The 27755-nt window shown below is 46.3% G+C and overlaps 1 protein-coding gene across 2 annotated transcripts; it reads left to right on the top strand.

Annotated features, from left to right (window-relative positions):
- Window positions 1-1344: 1344 nt before the first annotated feature.
- On the top strand, window positions 1345-27600 carry LOC8041153 (kelch domain-containing protein 3). Of its 2 annotated transcripts, none has more exons than XM_029982486.4 (10): window positions 1345-1489; window positions 5142-5316; window positions 7811-7969; window positions 8820-9007; window positions 10602-10815; window positions 12641-12727; window positions 15051-15159; window positions 17643-17743; window positions 20111-20189; window positions 22933-27600. In XM_029982486.4, the coding sequence occupies exons 2-10, from the start codon at window positions 5169-5171 to the stop codon at window positions 22994-22996; spliced, it is 1149 nt and encodes a 382-aa protein (XP_029838346.3). In that variant the 5' UTR covers window positions 1345-1489; window positions 5142-5168; the 3' UTR covers window positions 22997-27600. The 2 variants fall into 2 exon arrangements, with proteins under 2 accessions (XP_029838346.3, XP_029838347.3); XM_029982487.4 differs by having other exon boundaries at window positions 1395-1495.
- Window positions 27601-27755: the final 155 nt, after the last annotated feature.

Here is a 27755-nt window from a genome sequence, read left to right as displayed (position 1 = left end):
CATTTAAAATATGCGCCGAATCACTCGCAGTAGATGAGAAATTTAGCCAGTGCAGTACAACCGCTAGTCTGGAATCGTTAACGTGCACAACGCAGTAGTGATACAATTGAAAGATGATAGACCGCGCTCATGGTGCATTTCGAAGCTGTAGGCCTTATTTTTTCTGGTCATATACGATTAGGCAAAGTGAATGAAAAACTTCGGGAGAACAGACGCTTTAGAATTTCCGGCGTTCCTACGATACTTACGACGCATACCCTTGAAAAAATAAATCAACATAAATATATTTGAACAATGTCCCGTTTATTTTTTTTATTTTTTCATTAATACGAAATTATTATTTGATCAAATCGTTGCAGAACAATTCAGTACAACAAACCACTAAGATGCCAAAAAAAAAAAAAAAATCTTTTCGGCGTCTTTTTTTTTTTTTTGAACGATTATTAGGGGCAATTTCGTTGCAAGGCAGAATGAGGCTTGAAGAATTTATAGCACTTTAATTTTTTTTTTTAATTTACGCATACTGCGAATGTTTTTGGAGGTTGTGGCAGAACGGGTAATGGAGTTAGCTCCACAAGAGGTTATACAAAACCACAACAGAAATATACGCAGAAATGCAACCATAATTATTTTCACGAACAACTTTCCAAAGGTTTGAGAAATAAATCAGCTGATGTCAAATTTACATGTGGTTCAGAAGGTATATTCCATTCCTCGGTGGTACGTGGGAAAAACGAAAATTTAAGAGTTACTTCGACGCAGAAAGGGCACAAGAGCCCTATTATGAAGATTTTTCGTGTCACCAACAAATCTAGGAGTTAAATACTTTGTAGTGTCTATGTTAAAGTCACCGTTTAACATAAATTATCAAAATGTTAGTCTCGCTTTACGATGCCCAGTCGATAAACAATAAATTTGAGCGATTCTGTAAAGTGGGGCAACAAATTCGTCTTTTTGTATTGGTTGTATATGAAGCGCAATGCAAACAAATCTCTGCACCTTCTCTAATTTATTAATGTTAGCAGTTGTGTGTGGACCCCAGACCTATTATTATTATTATTTCGTGCCGGAACTTGTTCTCTTTACGCCCCAAAGCATATTTCGTTGAACCCTACTTACACTCGCAGTATGGGACAAACTTCTTAAATATGTATATCTTTATTATAACTCTGTCCTTGATAACATTGCACACATCTTAAAGCTTGTAGCCCCCCCCCCCCCCCCTCTCTCAAAAAAAAAAAAAAAAAAAAAAAAAAACGAAGAAGGAAAGGAAAGAAAACAGAAAACTGCGCACCGAAGAACCAAAACCGAACCGAAACCCGCGGCAGTCCAACCAAAACTCCTAAACGTTCTTCGCTGCCAGTTCCAATGCTGGCCACGCTGTGATTCAAAATGGCTACTTTCATTCGGAATGCTGCAAAATCCGTGGTGATCAGCGACGGGTACCTCGGGTAGCAACCTTTTCGGCGCTCTTCTCAAGAAAAGAAAGGTGCGTGTACGTATAACTCAAACGTTACGGTCCTATCCTGTTCCGATAAACGACTTCTTCACTTTCCGCGAAGCGCGCTGTTCAGCGCCTGCTAGAGAAGTTTCTCCAAGGCTCCGAGATGTACCGCTTAGTTTTAGAATTCTCTTCGTAGCAAAGACGGCTTTGGAACCTGCCCGATGGACAAAATGCTCCCACATTACAACGCTTAAATTTTGTGTCCTAGGCGTGTCGCGTTCACGCTGGCGACGGTCGTCCGTGCAGATATTACAGGCTCCTAAGCGATCATTCCTCAATGGGGGCGGCTGCTTTTGCGCTGCACTAGTGTGCGCAACTGGCTCGGTTTGTGTGTTAAATTCAGTATTTATTTTAAAGCGGTTTCTAAAAGGGTTTCCCTGATCTCGAGCCTTCGTGTTTCGGTCGCGGATCGATGGCTACACGAGCAGAAAACGAACATGCTAAAAGCCAGTACGCACCATTGAGAGTTTGTAGAGCTTTTTCGCTGCTCTACATAACTCGGTGGATGAGTTCTTCATTATTTCTCGCTCTCTTTACACTCTTGTCACATAGAAGGAGAGAGTAGTGCTAGGACTCTTGTGCATGCTGTCTACAGAAAACATGAATAGGCGAAGTAGGCAATGATGCACCATATTTTTTATATATATATATTTTTGTGCTCGCACCTGCTCGAAGCTCACCTTGTAATGATACAATGTACGTACGGCTCAGACAAATGGGGCATATGTAATTGCAGTAACTCTGATTTAGGATTGTAGTTTTCACATTGCCTCTTGTCACTCAGCATTGCACAAAGGCAGCGGACTCCAGGGGGGCTATGTTCGACAAATGTTTTGTTTCTCCTAAAAAGAAACGGAAGTGACGGAAGGGACGATATCTTGTCCGATTGGTTAGAGGCTCAAATTATAAAAGTTCCCTCTTTCGTCATTTGAGCCTCTAGCCAATCAGATGTGATATCATCACTTCTGTCCCTTCCGTTTCTTACTAGGAAAAACAAAACATTTGTCGAACATAGCCCCTCAGGGGCAAGGTGCCACTTCTCTTGTGCTCCCAGAAGACAGTGGCTTTCTACGAGTAACTGATAAGCAACAAACTTATCGCACAGCAGAACCTGTGGGCACAGAAGAAAGGGGACCGGATAAGGCGACATGAATAGTTTCCCAAATTTTGTACAGCAGCTTTGGCTCGTTAACGGCTGTCTTCATGACATGCTTTCTATCAGCTCTACTGGGCCTCACATGCTCTGCGAGTGTTGCAACTTAATTTATTCTTTCGTTATATTTTGACTGCAGAAGTGTTTTTCATAATATTTCTGCACAAGTCGTTTCCTGTGTTCTGTTTGCTGTGTTGCTTTGTTGCACAAAGACCTATTTACACAGCAACATTATTTTTACGTTGCGTAATGTTACAGGAGTGTAGGTGTGCTAATGTCAGTAGTCGCTGGGACGTCCATGCTTTGTATGAAGCGTGTGGCAATCAATACAAGGCGTAAGTTTGCTCGTGACTTACAAAATCGCAGAGGTCTTGGTGACTCATAACATAAAATATGGAATCGTAAGAAAATGGCCCTCTGGGAACGGGCCTTAAGACCATGTCATGCGAAAGAGATGTGACGTCGGACAGATCCTGACATTCTGTTCCTTTATGAACACTTTTGCCTGTTCTGTAACTCGTTCAGTGCCTAAAAGCACAGCAACTATGCAGTTCTACAGAGCCTCGTATTGTGCTCACTTTTGGAAAGAGACGTGAAAACAGGAAACGAGCCAACTAGCTCATTGGAATGCATGAAGCTCTTAGATCAGTGGATGGGTGCAACAAAGGCCAGGTCTCCCCTATCTTATCTTGGTCGAGATAAGATTGCCACTGTACCACTTCCACGGACCTGCTTTCTCGTTTGAGGCGTCGGACATCTCAACAGGAAACCTACCTCTTCAGCTAATGTTGCCCTCCACATAATTAAATTTTTAAAAAAGTTAAAAATTCCAGTTAGAATTTTTTTTAAACATATTGAAAGTGAAATTTATGAAAGCAGTTAGAAATGAGCACCAAATTAGAGCATGCAAATATCCATCAAAGCGGGTATTTGGTTAGAACAGAGGGTAGCCAGTCTGGCTTCGAAAGCCGGTTATCAAGATTTTTCAATACAAACAACCGGTTGGGCAAACCGGTTATTCGGTTTCGTATCATGCATAAAAATAATATGGCTTATTTCATATTTCTTTTGTGGTCCTAGAACCACAAAGAATGTATCATGTTTCACTCGTAATTAGAAAGTAATAAATTTACTAATTTGTGTGCATGTAGAGAGGAGAGTAAATTGTAGGGGGCAATTTGTCCAGCTTAGTTTCTACGGAGATAGGCGTTTACCCATTACAAGGCCTCTGGACCGAAATTGTTACCCGATCTGCGTCGCTCGAGCCCAGGACATAGCTTTGACACGAGTACTGCGACTCGCGGTCAATTGGTGCTTTGCTGGTTGAACAGGAGCTCCAGCCGAGCAATGGTGCGGTGTTCGGCTATGTCAACTGAGCGCCGCGTTGGAAACTTGTTTGTATGTTGTTGTCCCCATGGGTGTTGTTCCCAGCTTAGCCGCTAGGGGCACGACGATAATTGGATGGATGAATGACCTCCGAATTTCTTCTCTAATTTTCAAATTATGCGGGCGAAAGGTGTAATTCCCGGGCGAAAGGTTGCAGGGGCCAACATTTATTTCGCCCAAACAATCTCGATTCCTGTACAGGATAATGTGTATGAATGTTCGAGTAATCAGATATTTAGATAACCGAGTAATGTAACCGGTTGTTTGAACATATCTGGTTATCTCGTTTTCAGATTCGAGTATTTCGCTCGAATAACCGGGTAACCGGTTATTTGAGAAACCGGTTTGAACTCCTGGCTCTGCACCAGATTGTTGTTTATATTTGGAGCAAATTGGTGTTTCCCCAAGAAACATTCGTTATACCTTTACCTGTCTTGTGGTAAGCAGTGAAAAACAGAGATCCTTGGAACAACATGCAGGATGCTCACGAGTAAACGTCTGAATCTCTAAAGCAGCAATCCCACTATTCGTTCATCGTACAAGACACTATTCTCTGCAGACAGGATAGCAGAATTATCTGAGAATGTGCCTCAAGCATGCTCAAATTATGTCTGCTTCATACATGCACACTTATAACGTGTTTGCAGACAGTTTTTGTACGACCAATGCGACAGGACTGTCATGCAAAAAAAAAAAAAAGAAAAAAGCTCAAACAGTCAAAATATGGTAAGGGTGCAGGCGAGCTGGTGAATATTGACCATGTTGAATTATAACCTGAGGCTGGGGTAGAGAAGAAACATCAAAACATAGAAGAGACAGAAAATTTTGTCTCTTTCTACATTTTGATGTTTCTTCTCTACCCCAGTCTGAGGTTAATTCAACATGCTCAAGCAGTGTCACCAGATTGTCTTTTGTATGATGTATAAGCAGTGTTGTGACTGGGGCTTAAGGGGGCATCGCAAGCGTTCTGGTAATTCGGGAAGCACCTGGATTACCGATATCCAGTTTTGTACTCTGAGATTGCCTGATATGAAGTGTTAAGCCGCCACAATCCAATCCGAGTCGACAAGCGACGAAGATGGCGGATCCGTGTTGCAGGGCAAAGTGGCGGAATCCCACTGGAGGATGTGGACGGTGCGGCTGGAGGGGGGGCCACGCAGGGTGAACCATGCGGCCGTGGCCATCCACGGCAGGGTCTACTCCTTCGGTGGCTACTGCACGGGAGAGGACTACAACACCCGCAAGCCCATCGATGTCCACGTGCTCAACACAGGTGTGCCTTTCGGACCATGTAGCGGATGCTCGGGTGATACAATCTCTGTAGGCATTTGTTGCTTCCTCACTCCCAGTATAAAAAATGCAAGGAATTATGTGCGAGGAATTACGGGAAGGTCTTGTATGCACCTTGTTGCAGTAGAACCTACCATGTGACACTGAAGAGAGTGAGAGAGAAAAACAGGGTAGTGCAGTTGCTTGCCTGCCCTCGCCCGCTTTTCTGTGTTTTCTCCGTCATCCCCAAGGCTCGCCTCCGTCGTCTGTTACAACTGGTTCTATACAGGAAGTTCCCAGCATTACTTTTGATGCCGTGGGGCGTGCTACAGATTTTGCTAAAGGTCTGTCGTCGGGCTATCCATCTTCAGAGGTAAGGTAATGTAGCAATTTTCGACCGAGAGAACCAGTTATTGCAGCGAGTGACTTGTTTCGCTTGCCCGTACAAGAAGACCAGTAAGGTCTGCGAATGCAAGTGAACGACTGCCTGTCTGCCCGGGTGTATCTCGAAACAACCCATTTTTATTTAAACCCTTCTCGTTTGAACCCATTCGCAAAACGCCCTTCTCGTTTTAACCTTTCGCGTTTCGACCCTTTCTTATTTATACCCGTCTCATTTGAACCCATTCTCATTTGAACCCTTCTCGTCTGAACCCATTCGCAAAACGCCCTTTGCGTTTTAACCTTTCGCGTTTCGACCCTTTCTCATTTGAACCCGTTGTCATTTGAACACCGTAGTGAGGTATAAAAAGAAGGAAAAACAGTTGAAGGATGAAGGTTGAAGATGAAGCGAAGCGGCACCATTTCTTGCATAGCACATGAAACAATTTTCCTTATGCCTGTGTGCCCCCCCGAGTCTGTTGACGTAGCTACGTGGTCACATGGTGACGTGGTTTCAAAAGTGCTAGCGCAGATTTGGTACTTCATTTCTCTTTTGTCGCTGTATGTCGTTAAGATGTCGTCGTGTGGAGCGGATGGATCCTTGTGCTAGTCGTGTGTTATTGCTTGTAATGGCCAATTCGGGTGGTCATTTTCCCTGAAAAAAAGTTTTCCCATATCTTCGGCAAGGGCGTTCGCGTGGTCAAAGGCTGGCGGGTGCAAGCTTTTCGGGTTGCGCTTCTCAGGCGTGTACCGGCAATTTACCAGCAGAACTTTTCCCAAGCTCCAAGAGGTTGGGCAGCTTGTCTGCCAGACTGTATTTGGTATCGTCACTTCCGAATCGGGATAAGGAACCAAACGAAACAATGCTCGTTGAGGCGGCAAATAGCGGGTTCGAGTGGCAAACGAAGCCATCGAGACAGGCACCCTTTTGTGCTCTGAGACAAGATAGCAAAAACAATGAAGAGAAAGATAATTTATGTTTCAAAGAAAGTCAGCATTTTTGGAAGAATTTATCCAGCCTGAGCAAGGTATGTTTGCTCTGATACACGGGCTGCATCATACATCACTTTATTTTACAACTCTGTAATAACAAGTTATTACACCGCTGAAAAAAAAGTATGCATAGTGATGCAGTTTGAAACTTGAACACGCATTACAATTTCAAGGAGGGTGGGTGCAATGAGAAGACTGAGGATTCCAAAAAAGGTACTAGAGAGTTTTAGTTGATCGTTCCGATACCCCCGATAGCCCCGATAACGATACTATGCATGCGCAAGGGAGGCGGTGGCGGAGTATCGGGTATCGTTATCGGAGTCATGGGAACGATCTACTAAAATTCTCTACTAACAGTAAACAGAATATGGAAAGCGACGCTGGCAAGCCTCCGTGGCAACAGTTAATTGAAAATCCAAACAAAGTTTATTGAAATTTGACGCGCGTGCGGGCAGCACCACACTGATTTATACATCTGCCCTTTCATTGATTTTATATTTTATTATTCTGTCAGCTGTACGGACTGTGGTAATGCCAATATTTTGAAAAGCTTTGTGAAGCCGCTTCTGTTTACACACATCTCAAAGAGTCGTAATTTATTATGTTGGAGTATGCAGCGTGCTCATGGTACCACAGAATGATCGAAGAAGAAGTTAACAGAGCTCACTCGCGACCCAGTCAAATAAAAACGCCAGTTCATTGTGCTTTGCTTTTGGGTGGAGAGGGTCACGTGATGCGCCGCTGGCGCGTTTTCGGTGACTGGTGCCACAGGCAAGGGCTCGAAGGCAATTAATTATCCAAATTCGCCGTAAATACCGCAGAAAGATTGCGAGATCATGATGTTGGATTAATTTGGGTTCGAAATGAGAGCGGTTGAAATGAGAAAAGTCTTTCTGACAATGGTCAAAACCAGAAAGTATGTTTTGAGAAAATTTGAAATGAGAAAGGTTAAAATGAGAAAAGTCGTTTTGAGAAGGGTCAAAACCCGAAAGTTTTTTTTGAGAATGGTTTAAATGAGAAAGGGAGAAACGCAGAAGTTGTTTTGCGCTGGGTTGAAATGAGAAGGTAAAAACGAGAAGGTAGAAATGCGAACGGGTTCAAATGAGAACCACCCGTCTGCCCAGTGTCCCTGCGGTGGACCCTGGTCCCCTGCCAGCCCAACCTGGAGGATGTGCCCTTCCAGCGCTACGGCCACACGGTGGTGGCCTACGGGGACCATGCCTACCTCTGGGGGGGACGCAACGACGACGGGGCCTGCAACATCCTCTACTGCTTCGACACCAGTGAGTGCCTGCATTCCTTTGCACTCTCTGTTTGGCTCATGGAGCGGAGCTACACCACCTAAAAGATAAGGCTTGCACATGACGTCATTGTTTGTGGATCCCGTAGGGATAGTTAGGGGATTGTCTAGTCTTCTAAGTGGTTTTGGGCGGAGATCCTAGGAAGGACATATTCAGGATGGTCACGACTAAATGTATGGATCTTTAAAGCTGCAGTCACACTGTTCATATATCGTACAAAAGACATGGTGTTCACTTCCTCTCTCCACTGAAATGCGCAACACGGCCCAGCCCCAGCAGCGGGCTACGCATGTCCCACTTCCCCGGCAGAGTCGGAGCAGGACAGGTCGCATCCTCCTCTGTAGACCATTCTACTAGGGTGAGAGGAGAGAGGGAAGTGAGCCTCCATGTTGGGGCAATTCTTGCGGTACAATACACCGGAACTGCCCAAACGATGAGAGTGGCCTTTCTCTCTCCTACCCCGACGAATCCATTGAAATGCCCGGATGAATAAAGGAGCTGCTGTCAAACAAAATGGCGCTGCCCAGAGAGTCCTTAGTGGAATGGTCTATTGCCATTGACAGGTTAAGTGTGTGGGACCAGCTCTTTCTACAAGCCCTATACTCTTTCCACTCTAGCAAAGCGAATGCCTGAGAGAAGGTGGGTCCCTCCTTGCCTCTTCTCCAGCGTATGCTCTGCTAGAGCGCAAAGGGCGTAGGGCTTTGTGGGAAGGGCCTGTCCTGCACTCCAAACCTGTCATTGACTAAAGGATCCAACTTTGGTCCCTGGTGGCGGCGAGGGCTTTGTTGGATGTTTGGGCCGGCTCAAGGACCTGTACTCCTTCCCCACGCAGACACCCTGACCTGGAGCCGTCCCCGGGTGCACGGCCACATCCCGGGCGCCCGTGACGGCCACTCGGCCTGCACCATGGGCCGGCAGATGTACGTCTTCGGGGGCTACGAGGAGCAGGCCGACCGCTTCTCGCAGGATGTCCACGTGCTCGACCTGGACACCATGCACTGGCAGTACGCCCCCACCTGGGTGAGGGGCCCACCCTTCCTACAGGGTAGCTTGTACAGGGGCCACTACAGAGTGTCTGCCAACCTGAAAATCCTGGAATTTTCGGGGAATTTTAAAGCACCTGCCAAAGAGGGGGGATAGTCAAGGAATTAATATGGAAAGCAGCTCATTTTCGAACTTGTGGTGTATTTTATGAAACTATGAAAAGAGATGTTACTGTTTTTGTCCTATATTTTTGTTTTGCTTGTTTGTTTGTTTGTACTTACCAGCTGTGTGTTTGTTTGTACTTACCAGAAAGAGAGAGAGAGAGAGTTAAAATAAAAAAAAGCACTTGCACGAACTTACATTGACGTACATAAATCGAAAATGAACAGTTTCTTTATTTCACTATAAACAACATGAGATACAGCATTTCCACGAAAACGTAGAGACTCATCTCAGTGAAACTTTTAGTGTTGAACTGCGCTCGCCAAACTACAAACATCCACATTCAAGCTGCTAACTGCGAGTCGCTAAACATTATGGAGGTTCTCGTCAGTCATTCGTGAGCGCAAGCTGGATTTTATGCACTTCAATCGTGAAAAAGTCTGCTCGCAGACGGGCAGCGAATTAGTCAACTTTATTTTTTTGTTTCTTTAGCTGACTGCGTAGGGGGGAGGGGGGTTACCGGGAGGCTGAGGGCCGTATGATACCACCTCGCGGGCCGGATCCGGCCCGCGGGCCGCTGGTTGCTGACCACTGCTCTAGTGGGTGTGGCCATCTTGTTGCCTAGAGCAGAGTGGATGCAATTGGTGATAATTACGAATAAAAACTGTGACTTCATAAGAAAGCTCAGGCCTGGGGAAACCTAAATGCAACACACGAGGAGTGCTCCTCATACGTTACATGTCGGTTTTATGGGGAGAAAGCTTAAAGTTTTCTAGCTCTGCTGGACTTAAGAAAAGGACATTTTCAATTCACCGTAAAGCAGTCTTGGATTTGTTTCTCGCTTACTTGCGGAAGGGGGCCTCTAGGACTCTTCCCCTGCCCCAGAAGCCACTGGGCAAAAGAGGTACCAATCACACCCACTTGCTCACTCTGTTTTAAAAACGAATATGAGATCATTTTGTCTGCACCTACATACTCTTGTATTGCCATCTGACTGCACTAATTAAAAACATACTAAAGTTCAGTTGATTAGATCGCTAACTAGATTTTCTCGAAAAGAGTTTTTTTAACTAACCTATCTTTAGGAAGTGCTGAAAGTCTTTGCTGAAACACCCGGTAGGTGAGAATGGCCTTTATAGCAAAACAGAGTACGAGTAATTAATGTCCAAATGCACTAGAAGCGCCAAAAAGACAGACGAAGTAAAGACAACGACTACAAAAAGCGCTTTGTATTGTCGTCGTCTTTACTTTCTTTCCGTCTGCGCCTTGTGCTGTCGCCGTCTTCACTCTGTCCCCGACTTTTTTACTCTTTTAGTGCGCCCCACTCACCATTTTATTGTCCAAATGCTTTAGCCTCCGTATTAAGGCCACCTCTTTCCCCGTTTCTCTTTACTCTCGACCCTTTTGTCGTCTGTCCCACTCTGGCAAGCCGGCGCCAGCCCCCGGTCACCCCCGCGTCTCCTTGCAGGGCGTTCCCCCGCAGTGGCGGGACTTCCACTCTGCGACGGCCATCGGCAGCCGCATGTACGTGTGGGGCGGGCGGGGAGACAGCCAGGGGCCCTACCACTCGCAGAGCGAGGTGTACTGCAACCGCATGGCCTTTCTGGACACCCCCAGCTCCTGCTGGGTCCAGCCCCAGACGTCTGGGGAGGCCCCTGAAGGGCGCCGCTCTCACTCCTCCTGTGAGTGCCCTGCCGGCTTCAACGGTAGTCAAGGTCGCATAAGAATTAACCCTTTGATGGTCATCGCCGTACCCGTACGGCAGCCATTACAGATTTGAAAGCGCCGCACACACTGCGGGAGGTCTTGCGATGTGGAGAGCAAGTCGGCTGCTTCCTGCACAGGAGTTGCGGTGACGTCTGAACATTGCCAAGCTCTGATTGGCTGTGATTGAAAGAATAGTGGGTAGACCTGTATGCTAGATGCCTTGAGGTCTACCCACTATTTTTTTCAATCGGCCACTAAGAGCTCGACGTTCTGAGATCTGACACCCCTGTGCAAAGAGCAGACAAACTTTCACTCCGCATTTGTTACGTCTTTGGCGAACCGAAAACGTTGCATTCGCACGGTGTTTCGCTTTGCTGCAAGCAATCTATAGTTTTAAATTGGACGCTCTGCACACGAGATGTGAGCAAGCGTGTTTTGGCGTGTTGGCTGCTCCGGCGATAGTGGCAATTGGAGGGCCGGCTCCTCCGATTCAGATTTTTTATGTTCTCGGAATTGAATTTAGAGGTTGAGAGCTCATCGTCCTCTGTAAAGTATCTCCGACTTAGGATTTGAAACCGCCGGAGTATCGTGGAAGCGGACGTGCCAAAATGAAACCAAATGGAACGAAGGCTACGATTTTTCACCTTCAATATTTCCATTTGATGCTTCTAAACCTGAACAGACTGCAAGTAATGTACCTGCTCCTGCTAGATAATTAAGAAAGAAGCTACTCATTGACCCTTTTTTTCTACTATTCCTTTGGAAACACACTCCAACCACTGGGAAACATCTTTCGGGGGAAAAAACTTGACCATCCAAAAGTTAAAGCGGTATTCACTCTAACAAGAAATGTGCAGAGGGTTGTGCATCACGTCAACAGTTGGGGCAACTCCCTCCTCAGCTGCGTCATCCACACAGACAGGTCTAACGATTTCCACGCTTGACACTGGAGCAGACGACTTTAGTGGTATCTACATTTGACGTCAAAGCTTTTATTGACCAAATAATGTTAGAAGCAAACTGATCTGCCACCAAGCTGGTACTGTTTTTGTCGCCTGAGCATCCCCTCCACCGCAAAAGTTGCCGTCACCGTGTTGGTCGCAGAAGTGTCACATTTCGTCAGTGGTGTCACTAAGATCCTCAGCACCCAGGGTGGTGGCCCGCTGAGGCACTTCCTGCACTCATGGCCCGCTGTGACCCCCCTTTCACTGTCTAGCTGTACCCCCCCGAGCGCTGCACCCGGGGTGGTCTGCATTGGGTGCAGACCGCCCCGAGTGACGCCGGTTGTTTTCATCACATGATGCGCACTCCACGGAGAAATTCACCGGATTTCTTTTTCGTGCGAATACCGCTTAAGAACAACATGTAGTTCAAAAGTGCACCTCTTCGCTTGCAGCCCTCATAATCATTGAAGGCTGGAAATATTTTATTTATTTGTTATATATCGGTATTGTTGGCCTTTTCTTAAAGGTCATTACAGAAGAAGTTGATAGATAATTACACAGTTGCAGCAAACTTGTGACAAACAAACAAACTTAAAAAAGTGCTCAGAGTTATAGCTGCTAAAAACACATGAATACAACTAAAGGAAGGCATAACACTATTTTAGCTCAAATTTACACATGAAAACCTTATATTTGAAAAAAATAGCACCGGTAGTACACCTTCTATCTTTTTATTACACACATTTTAAAAGCTTTTTCATTGGGAAAACATGTTCCAATAGAGATTGAAAATGACAGACGTTAGAGGAGCTAACAACTCACTCTGTGTGCCCTGACAAGCTGCTTTCCCTCGCAGTTGTCTACAAGGGAGAGTTGTACGTGTTTGGGGGCTACAACGGGCTCCTGCTGACCCACTTCGGCGACATGTACAAGTATGATCCGGGTGAGTGAGCGGCTCTTCACGATTGGGAAACGCATCAGCGGGATTGACTTAAAGGGGAACTCCGGCGATTTCTTTATGGTCCCCAATTTGCCTAAAAATTTGGTAAATACACCAACGAACATTGCTGGATAGTACCCCAAATATTAGGTCAAAATGTTTGTTTTCTGCAAAGTTATTGAACTTACAATTTTGGTCCTCACCACGTTTCTTAAAGTGAAGGTCTCTACTGGCAACAATGAAAAAGTGACGCCAGTGGAAAGCATGGGTTCACTTTTTGGGATGTAGATTTTGTTCCCAACTGATTACAAGCAGTTTTATTGTGTCAAATGAATGCTTTGGAGGCTTGCTCCAGTACCCGCAACAAATGCTTGGCATAGTTTATTTTTTAAACTGCTTGCTCGACTGGTTAGCCTGCCTTCCACTGAGGTCCTGGCACTGAAAAGTGAGCGTATATTTGAATGTCGATTTTACAGCAGAGCTGTTAAGGGCTATTTCCCCCATTATCGTGTCCGCGGACTAACAAATGTCGACACAAAGCTCCCGATAGGTACTGCCATCTAATGGCCTATTCGTCTGGGGCATACCGTACCCGTCCAGTGCAGTAAACTCTTTCCACTTTAGTACATGAAAGACTGGCTGGGAGAGAAGAAAGCTCCCCTCTCCCCTCTAGCCTTCCGTGTACCACGAACCGCACCGCACCGGTGCGACGCGAGCCCAGACGAATTGGCCATTAGAGCGACGGCGGCAACCAGACAACTGGCTTGCCGGTTGTTTCTTTGCTATTGTCGCTCATAGATGGCGGCAACCTTTCCAGCCTTTCCACTCTAGTTTTCACCAGAGTGGAAAGGCTGAATTTCTCTAGGCGTCATCCTCGAGGTCGTTTTAGACGTTGTCCTTGAGGTCATCCTAGACGTCGTCCAAGAAATTGTCCTCGAGGTCATCCTCAAGGTCGTCCTAGACATTGGCCTCGAGGTCGTCCTAGAAGTTGTCCTTGAGGTCGCTCTAAACATTGTCCTTGAGGTCGTCCTAGACATTGTCCCTGAGGTCGTCCTAGGCGTTGTCCTCAAGGCGTCGTGCTCAAGGTCATTGTAGAGGTCGTCCTTGAGGTTGTCCTAGAAGTCGTCCTTGAGGTCGTCCTAGAAGTCGTCCTAGACTTCGTCCTCGAGGTCGTCCTCTAGGCGTCGTCCTTGAGGTCGTCCAAGAAATCGTCCTTGAAGTCGTCCTAGACGTCGCTTTCTAGGCATCGTCCTAAATGTCGTAAAGATAACAGCTTCGCTGGTCCTCCATCTTCACGTGAAGTCAAAGGGCTCTAAATGTTTCGCAATATTTTCTTTTGCCGATTTTACAGAAACTATAATGAATTTCTCGATACTGAACAGCATACAGGAAAGGGTAAGCGCAAAGGATTCAGAAGATAAAACATAGTTAATTGAGGTAGCTAAACAAATCGCCAGAGTATACCCCTTTAAAGGCCGGCAAGCAGCCGGGAGGGAGTAAGCTCTCCCCCAATTCCTCATCCGGAAAGGAATAAACTCTCCCCCAATCCCTCTTTTCCATTCGAGAAAGACTTAAATGCTGTATGAGGGTGTGGAGGGAGAGGGGGGTCCCAGCAAAATGGAAGATTTGGAAAGCCGAAGCCGCCACCTCCCCCCCCCCCCCCCCCCCGGCTACGTGCCTGCCTGTGGTGCAATCAGAGTTATAATTGATCTTGCAAACACTTATCGATGTTAGTATTGCGCTACTGAAGAAACTGAAACGACGGAATGTAAGCTAGGCTAGAAGTTATCTACAGGAGCAAGATATTTCTTTCACTCTGAGACCGCCGCGTCGGCTTGTATTAGGGAGTTACCCTTGTTTGTCCGTCTGCCATTGTTCAGGTTATGAAAACTTCTGTTTGCTGAACGAGATGAGAGTTGAATGGCCCCACCTACATACCGCATCGTACGCGAAACGGTAGCCTTCGGAGCGGGCAGCTTGCACAGGCTGCCCGGTGCGCTGCCAGATGGCCTGAAACTTACGGCACCATCTGGGGGTGGCTCCGTGAAGCGAAGCGCGCGGGGTGCCATTATCTGGTCGCAGCGGAGAGCGGAGTTTCTACGCCTAAAGAGCCTTCTTACACCGTGAGTCAAAGCTATGGGCGCACGAGCGCTTGCACATCTTGGGCACCGAGCAAAGCATTGAACCTACACTCTTCACCTCTACTGAAATGGCTGTCCGAGAGTATATTGCGGCAATTGCGGCTAAGCGTAACTTCGGCTAAGGGTGCCCGTGCGACTAGGGCACTAAAGGGGTACTTAAGCTTACCTTGTGCGTGTTTGTGCAGAGAACTCTGTGTGGAGCCGGGTGAAGGTGCTGGGCGAGGGGCCCTGTCCCAGGAGGCGCCAGTGCTGCTGCATGGTCGGGGACCGCCTCTTTCTCTTTGGTGGCACCAGGTGAGTCGTTTCACCTCTGCACCATCCAGGCTCTCGATGCTCCTTCGCTCCTCTTTGAGACAACCAGACATCAGCTTCGGCGTTTTCGAAGTGTCGTTGAGCCCGTCTCAGCTCAGCTAGGTAGCCTGGAAAGGCTACCTAGCCCTAGACTTTTTCATTTTCATTTTTCATTTAAAGGGGCGGTGCAACAATTTGCGGACTTTGGCTAATTATTTGCGGGAATTGATCCCGGCTACATATAAAACGAAGGACCGAAAACTATTCTTTCCTGCTTGCCCTAGTTTTCATTAAAAAAAAAAATAAAAGAAATTGGTATCTCTGGCACCCCTCAACTCAACATTGAAGCGGCACCAGCTTCGCCTGTGACGTCATTTGGAGTCGCGTTGGTTTCCGGTTGGGTTCTGGCTTCCGTTTCCCCAGCGCTCGCCGGCTCACCAGGCCCGCCGCTCTCCCGCCGATTCCTGACCAACATGGCGGCATGGGCGGACGGCCTGAGCGACGTCGAGCGCAAGATGCTTGCGACGCGGCGGGCAGTCGAAGTCGAGGTCGAGACACCAGGAACAATAACGATACCACAATATTACGGACCACGACCAATGCACTCCGTCGAGCGAGGGAAAGACAAAACGTCCGGGTTGCTCGTGTAGTCGCCGTAGGCGCCTTGGGCGTCGACGGATGACGGCGACGGCAGGTTTTGTTGACTTTCGGTAGATGGCGCCACAAATAATTCATACCCTTTTAGCGGCAGTATTAGGCTTTTGAAGCGTTTCTGCATGCCTAAACAACCAGATTTTTTAAACTTGACCTTAAATCAAGCTTACAATTGCCTAACACTATCACTTACAAAAACCACTCCGAATGACGTCACACCACAGGTTCCATTTGCGGCCACCATGTGGCCGCAGGTTGGGAAAAAAAGTGTTTTTTACTTTACAATTACACAGCGAAATAGAGGTATTTTGGGGTATGGTGGCACTTTTTCTCTTACTTATGCCGAAGTAAACAATATAAAAAATACAAGCTGCACTTTCGTTCAGTGTTAAAATCATTGCACCGCCCCTTTAATTTACTATGCATTACATGAAGAGGGGAAAGCAAGAAAGTTAGGGAAGTCACAATATACATACATACATACATCTAAGCAAACTTATAACTAGGTGGTGATAACCAGGCTCGATCTTGAATGGGTCGTGAAAATCAACACCTGCACGTAGCAGTCTAAACTTTTCTTTGAAGGTGTATTTTACAGGTCGGTTTTAGGAAAGCATACGACACGCAGACGAAATTTGTCAGCAGCAAAAAGACCGTCGTTATGCAACCGCATCTTTTTATTTTTTTTTAAATTTAATTTTTGCTTTTATTGTTCTAATTAATTTTTAAACTTAGGGTACATAACAAACAGATCATGTTCATTTTACTAGACCACGGTCGTCGTGAGCAGTCTCGATAAGGAGGTAGTGCCATCTACCAACATGTGCGCAAAACACGCCCTGCCTCTCGGCTCGGTCGTCTGCGTTGCCGTTTGCCATTGACCAAGGCAAGTTCTTTGACCCCATTTTTTTACAGAAGGAAAGGTACGCTTTGTAATTTTACAAGATAAAACTGATCTGTGAAATATACCTTCGACGAAAAGTTTAGACTGCTAAGTGCAGGTGCTGATTTTTACGGCCCGTTTTAGACCGACCCTGGTTATTTCAGCTCTTAAGACACCCTTTAGATGCACTTTTCACAATTCAGGGCATCAACGAGCGCAACAAAAACAACATTGCAAGTGCAAAAATGATTGAGATAAAAAAGAGTTCTCAAATGAGATCGTCACAACTTAATTTAAACAATATCGGATCAAAAAGAGTGAAGCCGTTACCAGGGAGTCTTTCCAGTCACTTGCAGTTTCTACTTGCCCCAAAACATCCTGGGGAAAAATTGCTGTCTGACCTACTCTTAGGCTGCATTCACACTGGCATACAAATCGCAGCCACAAAGTGGATGTGTTTGTTTTCATCATCAACTGCACGTGAATTTGCATTGCATCTTTAAGGAACTGCATTCACCACTGCTTTGCAGATGTGGTTGAGCCGCCAGTGTCGACGCGGCGTTAGCATCAAGCAGGCATACCTCAAGACGAACAGGCACGCAAATCCGGAGCATTGTCTAGTGTTTGTGAATGGGAGAGAACCCAAGTACTGTGGAGGCTGCAGAATCTCGATCCTCCCCACTAGGGCATGGCAGGAAATGCCAGCAGTCGCAACCCTCAAGCCTCGTTCAAACATTCTTTGTTCAGCTGTCACTATACAAGGGTGCTTACTTGGGTTTGGCCGGCGCCGGCAGTCAATAACGTGTCTCAGAATTCGAGTTGATTGTCGTCGTCTCCTCGCTCCCGAGTTCCACTTTCAACCGGATTGCCGGGGAAATCTGGGGAAAGGGCGACGGGCTTGGCTTGGCGTTGCGATGCTCTGCTCAGCGGTGGTTTCCCGACGTTTCAGCCCGATCCCGAACCAAGGGAGCGTTCGCGAGCGGCTGCAGGAGTTTGACATGAACGATCAAGCGCTGATGGATCACTCGGACCTTCATGTGCTGGATTTCGGTGAGCCTTTCTGGGACTTCTCCGATTGGTGCTCGTTCTCCCCGCTGGTTTTCCTTCCACGCCTCTCTCGTTCGTGTAGAGTGGGTCACTGCTGAAGCGTAGCAAGTGGATGCTGGTGCTTGTTTGCGACGGCCAGGGAATCTGCCCGCATACTGCTCTCTTGTGCAGAGTTGTTGCATTGGCTGCCTCTGAAGGCTCGTTCACACACTTGCGTTTGCTTACGATCAAAGTTCTTGCGATCTCTTACGACGAGAAGATGCACTGGCATGCTGGCACCATCTATAGAGTACCGTGGGACTGCACTTCTCTGGAGTGGAGGTTGTGCACTATTTGCAAGAGAAAATGTATGTACTATCTATGAGAAACGATTGCCTATAACATTGCTAGAAGTGTTTCGAGCCAATAAAGAAAGAATGATGTGCGAAAAAGATGGGAAATATACGGATATGCCAAGTGTTCCATGACTGCTTGATAGATGGTGCCAGTGTGTTCTATCATCGTACGAGGTCCCAAGAGGTTTTAAGGCACACTGTCTTTAGCAGTCGAAAGTGTGTGAACCAACTTTCAGGTTTCCTTTCGGTGGTATGTTAACGTGACTTTTCTTTAAGAAACACTAAAATGAAAGAAAAAATTTTTTTTTAATGCACATTAATGGCACACATATTTGTTTTAGTAAATTTTCCACAAAATAAACAAATAATTTCGCATAATATTTACATCGTTAGATGCAATCTACGTGGAGGTCACGGCACGCTCTAAGCCCCGCCCCCAGATCAATGGTCCCGCCCATTACTACTGGATTGGCTTGGCTGTTGGCTGAACACGCTAACAAGGCCAGTGTCTCCCTTTCGCAACATCCGGTGCGTCTAGCCTGGTGTCTGACGCCGCCTGCTAGTCGTGCGAGCAGACGCGCGGCAGCCTCCGGCATCTTCTGCCATATCACCACCGTCTATCGTCGTCTGCAATGCCCGTAGAATGCGGACATAAACACTGCACGTCGGCGTCCGTTTTCGTCTTCGTCTGTCTGCTATTCCACCCCCATCTAGAAATGTTTACGACGCTCACAATACTTAACCATACAAGCAGCGTTCTAACGTTCCATCATGCGCGAGAAACGGTACGATACAGGCATCTGTCAGCATCCTTAGATGTGTGGTAAAAAGCAACCAGAGGACTAAAAAAATATGTAGTCATTTCAGCTTTTATGTTCTTGTTATTTTTTTCACATGGCGTCCGCGAGCAAGGTGAGTGAGCGTCATGACACAGAATTAAAACGTGACCTAAGAATATTTGCTTTGGCAGGCCAGATGCATTGCAAAACTTGAGAGCTACTTGCCTTTCAAAGTGAAATGACAAAACATAGACAAACTGATATGCGAGCCGAACGCCCGATGGCCTCCAGCCAGATGGCTCGCAAATTCTTACCAGTGTAAATATCTTCTCAATATTAAACCATGGTTGCAATCACAACTGTTGCACAATTCACAGAGCCGCGGGTCCGCTTTCAAGGGAACCAACATCTTTATTCAGCACCAAGACGCGCAAAGGAACAAATCGAGCGAGATCCAGCGACAAAGTTGTTGTGGGACGCTAGGCATAGGCCAGTCCCGTTACGAACCATAGCACCCGCACAGCGCTTCTGAAGACGCATACTAGCGACAGTTGTTTGTTGCAAACTAGGTCAGTTGAGGACATCTTCCTCCAAGCACCACGGCGAACGCAGAACAACTTGCACTCGTAGCTGTAAACGAGCTCAACGAGCTATGCTCGTTGAGCACGCTGCACACGCCGGCAGCCATGTTTGTTATCCTTTGAAGCCAAAGCGGAAAGACAATCTCGGGATATCTTTGAAAACAAGAATGACTCTATCTAGATTAGTTGTTTCTCAAAAATGAAAATATTGTCGATATAAATACCAGTATGGCACGGAGAAACAATTTTTCAATGAACATTTTACACGTCAGTCATCTCTCCAACCAATGAGAGCCCAGAAAGGGTGCTTAGTTTTGTAAGCACCGGGCGGGGCCTAGAGCGGGACTACCCCCACCTAAATTGCCACTAACCACGTAAAAATTGCAATTTTTTTTTTTTTTTTTTTGGAGAGAAAACTGTGTCAGGTTGTGAGTATCTAGGTTTCCTGGTGACAAAAGGAACCGGCAACAATTCGGCCGGAGCAGATTGCACAGTGCCCTGCTGTAACGGGAGCCATCTTGCTTACCGTTTCAGTGACGAATCTACTGCTCCACGGTGGCTTTCGAAGTTGGGGCTTAGAAAAATAGAGTTTTAAAAGTGCCCCCTTTTAATTATGCATAAATTTTAAGTTTTTATACCCGTTAGAGTCACCTTTGCATTGCTTTCCTCCTGCAGCGCCAACGTTAAAGACCCTCTGCCTCCTGGCTGTGATCAACTCTCGTCTCGACGTCAGTCACCTTCCTCAGGACATCAGGCAAGTGGACTGGAGCGGAGGCTTCATTATCCGACAAAATGGCATTGTCTGCCCGGGCTCGTTCTTTTGAGGTAGAGAAGGCTCCCTTTTCGATAACCGTTTCAGGAAGAGATTCTGCGGTTAGTGACTCCCGGCTGCTTTTCTCTTCAGAATGTAAAGTCGTAAGTGGGCATTGTTACCCGAACCGCTAGCCGTTAGAGCTTTGGCGATGAGGACAGATCTGCGGCAGGCCGAGCGGTGCGGCAAGTCGCCGATGGTTCCCTGCAGGCCCATGGTTGCATTTCAGGCTGAAGAAAATACCATTTGTCCCCCGTGTTTATCGGTTTCTTGACTGTCAGCATCGCGAGCTTATCGTGGCATTGCTTTACTTTGTAAAGCAAACTTGTGGCAACCCTCTAATCATGGCACAGGTACTTGATTCTACATGTAACAAAGCATCTGGCATATTCAAAAACTTGGAGGACGCTTAAGCTTCGCCTTTAAGAGTGGAACGCGATACCGTTATTGGGCCCCGCTTGCATCGCCTTCTGATTCGCTTCTTATGCTCTTCCTGCCAGTCAAAATCAAAAAGTCAAGTTTGGGGGTTTTACATGCCAAACCTTTGACTGGCATCTGGCACGCCCCAGCGGAGGCTTGAGGATTAATTTCGACCACCTGGGGATGATTTGACGTGCAACCGAAAGCTCGGTTACATGGCGCCTTCTCCGCAATAATCCTCAGTCGTATTACGGGCACCTCGGTCGGGTTTCGAACCCGCCACCTAGGGATCCGTAGGCCGGCGCTCTCGCCTCGGAGCCACCGAGGCGGCTCTTCCTGCCAGTGAGCAGGAAATGCGGCGAACATGGCCCAGTCAGTAACTTGTCTGGCTCGCAGCCAAAAGGTCGTGGGTTTAAATCCCGCCTAAAATTCTTCAAATTTTTTTTTTGAAGGCAAAGGATTTACGTTATAAAGTGAAATCATTTGAGTCATGTGGCATCCTTTGATTCGCATTACATGTCATGTTTTTTAATCACTTTCTTCTCACGCGTGACGTCACGTTTCATGTGAGCGCTGTGGGTTGTTTGAAATTTCCACGCGAGGTCATGTGGCTGCAACGTCATGACCCTATCGCCCAATCAGGAGCTTCCCGTCACAACGCCATCGACGCCGACGCCGGCTTTTCTGCGACACAAGCTTCTTAACGCTACACATTAATACTGTCAAAACCGGATATAATGAAGTCGGTTATAACGAAATAGCGGATATAGCGAAGCGATCACGATTTCCTTTTCCCTTTTGCACTACGTTACAACCGAAGTCGGTTATAACGAAATAGCGGATATAACGAAGTGATTTCCGATTGCCGTTGATTTCGCTATAACCGGTCTCGACATTATATATGTAAAGAAAGCCAACTTTACTCCGGGAAGGTTTCAGTGTATACCGGCATAGTAAAGATAGAGAGAGGGAGGGACAATAGACACTGTATTTTGGGAGGTCATAGTGAAGGTGGGGTTATTGTTTGCCTGTGCAAATAGTGGCTCGAGTTGAATAGTACTGCAACAGTCGTCACTTGTGCCGTTTGCAGTTTGAGGGAAAAACACAACCGCCAGTTTCCTTTATAGTGGGCTCTTTCGATTTACCTGCACCACGTACATCAGCTGCACTTGGTGCAGACTGTTGTGTTCGACTTACGGGTGCAACCTATCTCAAGACACATATCGGATGTACACTGCCTCGCATTTTTCTGTACCATGCCACTCTTTGCTGCACTGGTGCAGGCTGGTGCAGGTAAATCGAATGAGCCGAGTGTTGGAGCTAAGGATAGCACTGCTATTTGATTCAAACCACTATTCCCACAGACTTAACATAATAGCGAAGCGAGTTTGTGTAAGCCCCTGATAAGGTCTTTCATTCGGCACCTCAATACTGATTGACACACTAGTAGTCAAAGAAAAAGCCGAGATCACTGTAGAGAGGTCACGATATGACTGTAGTACTGATATGCTGAAGTTGACTACTGGTACTGCCATGTTTTTATAGAGGTAGTAGAACTCACTACAGTATAGCTTAATATTTCATTTTCACGTGAAACATTCTTTGGCTAGTTGCTCCGAGTTTTGTGAAGCCGTGGCTTGTGACGTCCCATAATGCAGTGCGCGCAGTTTTGCGTAATGGGACGTCACAGACCTACACACCAATTCAGTTTCTCCACTAAGTTTAGCGGGGAAGTTGAATTGGTGTATATATAGGTCACGTGACGTCAGGTCATGTGACGTCAATTAATCCACTAAATTTAGCGGGAAAATTAACTTCTCGCAACCATTACACCAATTAGTTTGCCTGCTAAATTTAGCGGGGAAATTGGCATCACGTGATCTGATATCACTTAATGCTAGAGCGTTTCACGTATGTAACACAATTGCCCAGCAATTTAACATATTTTTGATTGATCCTTCCTCGGTAAGTACGTTCTATTTATTCCACTCGAAGATTTGGGGAAATTAGCAAAAATATACTACCGGTCGTGGAACTAAAAGATGCAGCCATTTGGTGCTGCAAGTACAGTCATTGTTTAATATAGGTAGTAAAACATGCATAACTAAAGATTTTGTTGTTGCACTGAACATTCCTGGGAGTTTATTTTGCATTTGTTGCAGCGAGCTAGTCGGAGAAACTTGAGAGGATGTTGTCGTTCGGGGAATCGAGGGTTGCAACTGTGGCTTCGAGTTTTCCGCGATTGGTCCTTTTTGGTTCGTTGCAGGTGGGAGATCTGTGCCATGACCACCAACAACAGCATCTCGCGCCCCTTGCAGACGACTGGCTGAGTAGAGTTACTGCAGCTCGTTTCTGCCCGTGCAAATTGTGGACTGTACTCTCCCCGCTCATTCCGGACAAAGCAGAGGGAGTGCTCCCAACGCCGCGTGGGGTGTAAGTGCAGAACACTGCTGCGTCTCGGGGCGCTCCGCCGCTCCGACGCTGCCTGCAGGCGCCACTGCAGACGGCTCCGACGCCGCCTGCAGTGGCGCCGGATTCGAGTGGTGCTCGTGACGTTTGCCACACCAACCCGGGAGCAGAGCGCTTTGCCGGAGGTACAAACACGAGGAGGCTCGCATCATTTTCAGTGTGGGCTTCTCGATTAAATTCCCTACGCTGGAGTGCAAGAGTGAGGTAGCGCGAAGACTGCTGCATCACTGGCTTCATTTCTGCTGTGCGGACAGCTTCTAAAAGTGCGCCAAACCCGATTTTGGCTTCCTCCAGGTGCGGGAAAACTGAATCTAGAGAGTAGGAAGACTCAAACACGTAACAGTAGTAGTTCATAGGTGCGTATTGCTTGCATGTGGACGGAATTCAAAATTGAAGAAATTTTAGATGGAGTAAAATTTCTTGCAGGAAGGATATGGCTCCTGGTTCCCGTGTGCAAAAATCAATTTCTGTCTTCATACCTGCCCTCATATTTGGTTGTGTACGTTTTTTTTTGTTTTCTTTACATATTTGTTGCAAGAGTTTCGGTTAAGTTTGTTCTCAATGCTAATGCAAACCTGTTTAGTCCCGCTTCGGCTTCAAAAAGTCTCCTCGTATGACGCGCGAGAAAAAAGAAAGTGCGATACACCGAAAGGCTCGACCATTGCCAAAAGTGTCGACCATTTCACCGCCGATTTACGACTAAGTTGTTGCAAATGTAGGTGGCGCAATCTGACAGCTGATTCAACCAATTCAATCACTTTACATCCACCCATCCATCAGTTTCAGATGCCTGGACTGGCATGTTGTTAACCGATCGTGCTCTGGAGGAAACATCTCATACCTGTGCTATCGCACACCGTTACTTGCCGGAGCGAAACGGGTTCATCCGAGCGAGATTTTGGAAAATAGCCGACATCCGCTCTCACGTCGTATATGTATGAAAGAGACTGGTGCATTAGCACTCCGCTTTGCGTGCAGGTCGTTCAGACGTTGAAGTGTGTTAGCTTACTGTCGTTCAGGTCGTATCCAAAGGATATCGATAAGGGCGCTTTTCCCGACCCTTGCTAGTCTCCCTTTGCTCGATCGCGGGCTCTTTGGAAAGTCCTCTGGTCGGGCGGACGTGTGCAAGAGAACCAGAGGGACGCAGCGGTGATTACCGCTGGGATGCCTGAAATGCATCTCCAACCAATCTGCTTAATTTGTCCTTGTTTTGTGGTCGCTCGATTTCCTCCTGATGACATCACGAATGTATCACGCTGTTGCCTACCATGATTCTGGCAGTGGCCAGCTGTGGAGTAGGAAACGGCAGACTGCTGCCACGCTGTGGGTCATTCTCTGGCGCAACAGTTCAGGGCAGTTTCAGCAAGAAAGAGCTAGGACGCTGCAGCGACAGTGACACCTGCATTTGCTCTTAATTTCTTTCCGGAACTTCTGCCGCTAGCCGCTAGGATCACGGCATCCGTCAGCAGGATGTGCCGGCCCCCCGTGATGTGATTGGTTGCCACTTCGAGACCACTTTCGATAAGTGAGCGGTGTTGGACGTTATACGCACCAGTGTTGAACGTGGTCCAGGTATCTTGCTGTTGCTCTTTGCCCGGATGGCCATGATAATGGAAGCCATGAGGATCACTTCGCTTTACAGATCATGTGCAATCTTGTACAAATTACTATACCGATTTCAGCGGAAGACGATATCCTAAGAGAAACTGTTGTTGTTGGCCGTTATTGACGCTGATTGCTCTCGAGAGTGTAAGGGGAGGCATTGGTCCTGAACATTTGGCTGTCGTTTCTCTTCTGATTGAAGTGAAATTGTCGTACATACTGTAGTTTTGGGTGCCGAGCCCAACTACGCTTACCTTTTTCTTATTTATTACAACTTTCTAGCTTTATTGGAAATTCTAGCTTTATTGGAAATGCTTCTGCCCAAATCTTTTACAATACCCCATCAAATTTAACTAACTTGTTTCCTAAAGTATCTAGGCATGTTCCGCAAACGGTATTACTAGAGTGTGCGGCAAAACTAATCTTGTTTTTGCACCATTCTAAAAAAACTTATTACTGTAAAAATGTTTTCACTCATAACTTCAAATAAATCATTTCTTATTTTTGACATTTAGGAAGTCGTATAATTTTTCTTTTTTTCAGGACTCTTCTTGCAGTACATTCATGTTCTACTTCCAAAAATACATTGGCAAAAAGTAAAAAAAAAATCTTTTTGAAAAAACATTAACGTCCAAAACTTTTTTTACATATTTTGTGAGGCAATTTATTATGGTGTCCGAAGACTACCCAGTGAATATTTTGCTACAGCGTCGCATATATTTTTAATAAAGTAAAAAAACGTAACTGCTCAAAACCGATACCGAAAGTGGACTGGAGAGGAAGAAGAAATATTGAGGAGAAGGTTGCCAAAAATCACGTGGCTGCGAAACTTTTTTTTTTATCATACTATGTTTTAGAAGCTACAAAAACAGTTTTTTTTTTTTACTTTTGATATTGAGTGTGTTTTGATCACCCACAGCCTTGATTATATCTGGTGGTTGTGTCTAAATGAAAGGAAACTGCACGTGACCTCAGAGAAGAGAGTGAGCGCAACTCAAACCGACCAGTTCTCGATCGACGCTTTTCAGGTGGAAAGAAAACGAATTTCAAGCCGCTAATTGTGTTCTGGCTAGTTGGGCTCTCATATGTCATGTACAACTAAAAACCTTGGCGAGCATAAATACCCTGTCGGTGTCCCTTTAACGACGTGCTCATAAGCAGCTTGCTCACATAACTTTGAATTGACATGACTAAATAGATGTACACTTTGTAACTTTGCTGCAAAATAGAAAATAAAATAAAATGTTTTCCTAGTATCCTATATACTATTTCTCTTCAAGACCAGTGACTCCCCTTTAATTGAGTAGATTATTTTGGGCTCCAATAAGAATGAGACATCCTGGTCTCTATCGTAGAAGTACACCATGTGGCTCGGTGAATGACTCGGGCGCGAGGGCGTTTGTCTCGTGCGTGGACAGAACACCCTGCATAGTCTTGAGTGCCATCAAAGACGCGAGGTTTAATGCTTCGAGCCACGTCCCTCCTACGTTGCTGCACACAACTGGGGCATAATCTGACTACTTGGCAGGAAAGGCACATTCTTATGGGCTCAATTCGTACGCACAATGGACTATTTTCCGAACGGACCGATCTCGTCGAGCGTTTGGCGCATGCGTGAAACCGCCCTAACTTTGGTCCACAGGAGGCTGGCGGCAGTGTCCGAGACTAGAGTATGTGCTCCGTTGCCTCTGCATGCGCACAGCGGCAGCAAGGTTGTCTCACATGTAGGAAGACTGAAGTTGTCTCGATGCATTGCGGCAGCGGCGGCGTATCCAAGCAGGCCTTCAATATCTATTAAGTGTGAAGGTGTGGCCACGATAGGTGTACCCTTTGGGTGGAAGTGAGCTAGCTACGTCCTGTTGGATTCGTTACCTAAACAACCTAAACATACCCTTTTCAAAACTCCATCGAGCAACGTTGGCTGTCGCCATTTCTGGGACACGAAGCGTGCGGTTGGATCTGAGTCCTTGCCAAACGTTGACGCAGCGCTCGTTCTCGATAACAGTCGAGTCAAGTTGACGCCGAGTGCTCACGTAGCCCTTGTGTTCATTACGTGGTCAGAGCGCGTGCCCACGTAATGGCGGACTCTCTGATACTTGGCGCTGCAGCTGCTAGACAGCATGCACTTTTGAAAAGAAGAAGCGTCTCGAGGAACGCAGAGAGTGTGAATGAAGGAAATACCACAAGTCCGAAGAGCGATGCTGCAGAATTGTTGATTGGCTCCAGACGTGCTATTTGTAACAATAAATCTACCGTTGAGCTTTGCATGAAGTCCCATATCCGAATTACAATGTTTGAGATGATTTCAAATTTTTCTCGTTGTCATATTGGTACCAGGTACACATAGAAATATAGCAGCTCAGACTAAGGATTCAATATTCTTGCATCGTGCCAATGCCATGCCTCTCCTGGGCACTGAAAGTTGGTCCTGTTGGTCTGTGCAGATTCTGCAACGTCTCTGACGTGATTTGTATCGAGAGGTGAGATGGAGAGTCTTCTGTTCATTTCGATAAATTGTGGATATTTTTGCTCGCGTGTTAGAAAGATTTTTACCATTTCTTTGATTCGGTAGTGGCGTGATTGGTTTCATATTTTTAGTCAGTTTCGGAGTGCTGTGCGTGTCCTCGGGTTTTCGGAAATCTTGTTGCACACAGCAGAGTAAGAAGTTCGCGAATAGTTTTTTTGTTCGTCGGTGTAAATAATGCTGCTTCCTCTGTGTAAGACCAAGGATGTTAGGGTGTGTATGGTATTTATGGGCCAGATGTACAGCTGGTGCATGTGTATTATTTTTTGTTGTGCGAGACCATCCCTAATTAAGCTTAATAAAGCATTGGTCATTTGAAACTCCTGTGTCTTCAGCCTCGTGCTTCTTTAAAAATTGTGAAGCGTAAAGTCCCGAATAAACGCCCAACCGCAGAAAAATACATATTAAAAGAAATTTGCTGTCTTGGCCATTTTTTTAAGGCGTTCTAAATGCATAGCATTTAGAATGCTTTCATTTTCATTTTCTGATACAAG

This window comes from Ixodes scapularis, unplaced genomic scaffold (genome assembly GCF_016920785.2).
Source record: "Ixodes scapularis isolate PalLabHiFi unplaced genomic scaffold, ASM1692078v2 PGA_scaffold10__122_contigs__length_95168666, whole genome shotgun sequence".
Lineage (NCBI taxonomy): Eukaryota > Metazoa > Arthropoda > Arachnida > Ixodida > Ixodidae > Ixodes > Ixodes scapularis.
This window is presented reverse-complemented; position numbering and strand designations above follow the sequence as displayed.